Here is a 4872-nt window from a genome sequence, read left to right as displayed (position 1 = left end):
AAAATATGTAAAACGCACATGTGAAATATGATTTACATGTGTTTCTGAATGTTATTAGTTTAAATTGCATTTTAAAAATACATATTTATAATAGAATTTTTGAAAAGAAACTTATACCCATTTGTAGGCTGAACACACTACGACATATAAATTTGAATGAATGCGACTTATGAATCGCAATACTATAAATTGTGATACTATAAAATTGGACTTATCGCGCAGTTAGTAAATGTGACTTATAAATCGCATAGTAACATTTGACATATAATCGAGACTTATAAATGCGTCTTATAAATGGCGTACCCTAAATAAATCGCAAGGCAACATGATTTGTGTATATACCATATATAACAGGCTACTTGAAGTTTTGAAGGACAGACTGACGCGGGTCTCAACTCTCACGTGTATTCCACTTCGCACACAGCACACCATTCACTGTGTGTGTTTGTCTGTGCTGCGCTGCGTTTCTTCCACCATCTTGCCCTGACCAATTTTCTCCTAAAACTGTTATTAGATTCCATTTCTTTTGATCGAACGTTCCTTATCATTTGCCTCGTCGATCCATTTCTGGTTTTGGGTCCTGATCATAACCTCAATTCTTGTTGTAAGTTTGCCAAATTCCTGATTATTTACTATGTCATGTATCATTTTCTCTATGAATGTGTGTGGTGTGGTAGTGTCAGTGATTTTCTAAAATTGTTTCGTTGATTTTATTCTTTTCTTGGTTGCAAGATGGGAAATTGATGTGGTATTAATGGGATTGTTGCCTCTGCCCAAAAAGGTGAAATCTTTTTGAGTCTTTCTCGATTTGGGTTTTTTACTGGAATTAAGCAATCTGTCTTTGGTTGATTTTAATTTGCTGGGTCACTAATTGGGTCGCTTGATATTTCATTTCTTGGTCTACTTTTGGCTGAAGATTGGTCTTCTATTTACTGTTAATCTCAGTTTGCACAGTATGTTTTGAGTTGTTTTCATCTGATTTTGGATTTCATTTAGTTGCTGAGGGTAAGCAGATGCTGGACTTTAAATTGCTTGATTATTATGCCCAGATAATGTAGCTTTATAAGTTTGGAGGTTTTAGTGGCCGTTTGATTTGTTATTCTGTTCGAAAGGGAATGGAGCATCTTCCTGTTGAGGTCATTGGCAACATATTGTCCCGGCTAGGAGCTGCACGAGATGTTGTGATTGCATCTTCTACTTGCAGGAAATGGCGAGAGGCTTGGAGAAATCATCTTTACATGCTCACTTTTAATTCGAATGACTGGCCTCTTTATCATGAGCTCACACGGAGCAGACTAGAAATAATTGTAACCCAGACGATTTTCCAGACTAACGGACTGCAGTGTCTTTCAATTCTTATGGATGATGTGGATGAGTTTTCTGCTGCTCCGGTGATTGCTTGGCTAATGTATACGAGAGAAACCTTGCGTGAGTTACACTATAATGTCAGGACTACCCCTAACATTAATATACTCGAGAAATGTGGTCGTCAGAGATTGGAAGTATTAGATCTGGCACATAATACGATTACGGGTGTGGAACCTAGTTACCAAAAATTTCCTTGCTTGAGGTCTCTTTCGCTGAGCTATGTCAGTGTATCAGCCTTGGACCTCAGTCTTTTCCTCACAGCCTGCCCAAAAGTTGAGGTCTTGAGCCTCGTAAGTCTGGATATTGTTATGTCTGATCCGCAGGCCTCAATGGAGTTGAGTACTAACTCTTTGAAAGATATCTACGTTGAAGCCATTAGTTTGGATAAAATTGTTTTGGAGGCTGATAGCCTTGAGAAGTTGCAGTTAAAAGATTGTACGCTTGAAGTCTTTGAGCTTGTTAGCAAGGGGAAGTTAAGACTCCTTAAGATTGATGATGTTAGTGTCATCCATCTTGATATTGGTGAGAGTGCTGAGAATCTAGAGATTGTGGACGTCAGCAATTTCACAATCATGTGGTCCAAGTTCCATCATATGATAGCAAAATCATCGAAACTGAGAAGATTGAGATTATGGGGAGTTGTGTTTGATGACGATGATGAGGTTGTTGATATTGAGACTATTTCTGCTTGCTTTCCTCAATTAAGTCATCTCTCGTTAAACTATGAACTAAAAGAGGCAGCAGTTCAGTATGGGTTGCAAAGTTCTTTTCAATTGGAAAATGTGGTTGTATTGGAGCTTGGTTGGCCGGTGATTAGTGACCTGTTCTCACATTGGGTAGCAGGGTTACTGGAAAGATGCCCTAATCTGAGGAAGTTGGTGATTCACGGGGTTGTTTCAGAAACCAAAACACATGAAGAATGCCATACATTAGCCAAATTCACATCTTTTATTGTAAGGCTAATGAGGAAGTATTTGAAGATAGATGTTCAGTTTGAATATGACTAGATTTTGAGCAACTGTACGCTGCCTCGGAATTCACATTTTTGTCAAAAGTCAATAGCTCAAGGAGGTACATGATCTTTCTGGTGATTGTTTCTGTTATTACACGGATACCATACCGTTCCTTTTTTTAGTTGAAGTTGTGCTTCAACATTGTAACTTACCCTATTCTTTCAGTTCAAGTTCACATACATTCACGGTTATGGTATTCTTATTGTTACTAGTTAGTGCATCGATGCACTCCCATTCCTGGTGCAAAAAAAAACTTCTCTTTTCCGTTTCTGCTTTTCTGTTTTATTTCTTGTTGTAATGAAGTTTTTTTGGTTCATGTTTTAGCTTTTCTGGTATACTCTGCATAAATTGACTTACATGCTGAAGAAATGAGGAAAAGAACTGACATATAATTGGTTGCTTTGTCAAAAGTGCCATCCATCTTGAAATCAGATCCTTTTTCTATCGCATCTTTGGGATGGTTTAAGTTAATTTAAGGTGAAATGCTACATTTCTTATGTACCCATAGGTACTATTTTGGATTTGAATCAGATTTTGGATCAATTTTATATTGAGTGACTGCCTCCGTTATGTTGTTACTAGCAAAATACCACTATTTTTGGTTTTGGATCTTCCAAATCATTCCCGAATGAGACCACATGTGCCATAAGTTTAATAATTTTACGGGACCTTTTCGCCTTGACCTGCACTTGCTATAGTACAACTTATGAATGTGTTGCATATTCTCAGTACGGTGGTTGTGTTTTGTGACTGATTGTGCAGAGCTTGAAAAATTGGCAAGGAGGGATTTTTCACAATAAGGGAGTAAATTCCCTTCACAAGAAGTATACCAAAAGAGTCTTTTCCTTTCAAGAATTAATTCTGAAGTTGATATAAGCCGATCAAATATTTGTTGTCCAGTAAAAAACGTTGAGATTTTTTAGAACTAAATAATTGAAAAATCGTAACAATCAGAAACATGGTGGGGAGGAGAAATTAGTCCCCAAAAGAGTTACTGGAACAAAAAAAAAGAATCAAATATGGAGAATCCCTACGGAAAACCAAAGCTGTTGAACTTTAGTTTGGCAATTCTAAACCTTCAATTTCTTTTGTTAGGAGTTCTATCAAAGAAAAACAGGAAAAGGAAATTGTACAAAACTGTCTTCTTTTCCATCTGAAATAGCACTGCTTGTGTGCTTTCATAGTTCAGTTAGAAAGCATATTAACTTCAAACTGAAGTTATTAGGAACTATCATCTATCTGATTGCTGCATTATTGCGAGCAATGATACTTGAATCATGAATGTGTATGCTATACTTAAATATTCTGCCTTAATTGTCTCATTCTTTAATAGTGACCTGCAAATATGGATGTATACCATTTCAAAATTATTGTCTGAGCATTTTTTTAATAAGAAATGTGCTAACAAGAATTTACTTTATGTGGAAAATTTTGACCTCCGAAATGCTAGAGGTTCGTTTACAAAGCAGTTCACTTGCTTAATGACCTTTATTGGAGTCATAAATAAATAGAGTTTTATTCTACTTTTTGAGGACTTTCTTAAGTTTTTGTTTGATGGAATTGTGTTAACTCTCTCTTTCGTCTGTGTTGCTATTTTATTTCTGAGCCCTATGTTTAGTGAAGATGAGAATGGGTATTCCAATTAATTTTTCTTTTTGACCTGATCGTGGTGAATTACATCAGGAGATCCACTCCTTTGCAAGAGGAAAATTGTGCTTCATTTTTAACAGGAGAATGAACTGATTTTATAAGTTGTTTTATGACAAGTGAGGATAAGTGGTAGAGAGGTAAAAGGGAGGGCTAGAAATTATTTTCATTGTCTTTCTTGGAAGTAAATAAAGAGTTATTGTGAAACGAGTGGAAATAGACCAGAGAGGGAAGGTCGTTAATGAAGGTTAGGGTTTTCTAGAGAATTCTTCGTCAGAGAAAACAAATGAGAAGAGATTAATGAAAAATGATCGGCCAAACATTAACAATGATGGCCTCTTCTATTTATATCTTGCTTATACAGTGTAAAGTTGGCTAACCACTAAATGAATGACTACTATGCTATATTAAACAAAGAATGACTAACTAGTACAAAAAAGGCTAAGTATAAATAAATAGTCGGGCCAACTTAAGTGTGCTGCTTTGGGCCTGAAGTGGTGCAAGCTGGTGGCCCAACACCCCCTTCAAGTTGGAGTGGGAAACAACCTTCAACTTACCAAGAAAAGAGTGATGGAGAACACCAAGTAGTGGCTTGGTGAATACATCTGCCAGCTGATCAGAGGTGGGAACATGCGATAACTGGATGAAAACTTCAGTCAATTTACTCCGGATGAAGTGACAGTCCACTTTAATATGCTTAGTGCGCTCATGGAAGACGATATTTTTTGCAATGTGAATAGCTGCCATATTGTCACAGAAGACAGAGATAGGAAAGGAAACATTAATAGTAAGATCATGCAATAATATGGATAGCCAAACCAATTCAGCAACAACCTTACTAACA

The 4872-nt window shown here is 36.7% G+C and overlaps 1 protein-coding gene across 2 annotated transcripts; it reads left to right on the top strand.

The window, feature by feature from the left end:
* Positions 1 to 369: 369 nt before the first annotated feature.
* Positions 370 to 2649, top strand: LOC104107379 (F-box/LRR-repeat protein At1g67190-like). 2 transcript variants are annotated; one of them, XM_009616170.3, is made up of 3 exons: positions 370 to 604; positions 733 to 781; positions 1113 to 2649. In XM_009616170.3, exons 2-3 carry the CDS (start codon positions 755 to 757, stop codon positions 2373 to 2375), a joined length of 1290 nt encoding a protein of 429 aa, XP_009614465.1. In that variant the 5' UTR covers positions 370 to 604; positions 733 to 754; the 3' UTR covers positions 2376 to 2649. The 2 variants fall into 2 exon arrangements, with proteins under 2 accessions (XP_009614465.1, XP_009614470.1); XM_009616175.3 differs by lacking the exon at positions 733 to 781.
* Positions 2650 to 4872: the final 2223 nt, after the last annotated feature.

Source organism: Nicotiana tomentosiformis, chromosome 2 (genome assembly GCF_000390325.3).
Source record: "Nicotiana tomentosiformis chromosome 2, ASM39032v3, whole genome shotgun sequence".
Lineage (NCBI taxonomy): Eukaryota > Viridiplantae > Streptophyta > Magnoliopsida > Solanales > Solanaceae > Nicotiana > Nicotiana tomentosiformis.
Note: the sequence above shows the minus strand (reverse complement) of the source record. Positions and strands in the feature narration are given on the sequence as shown.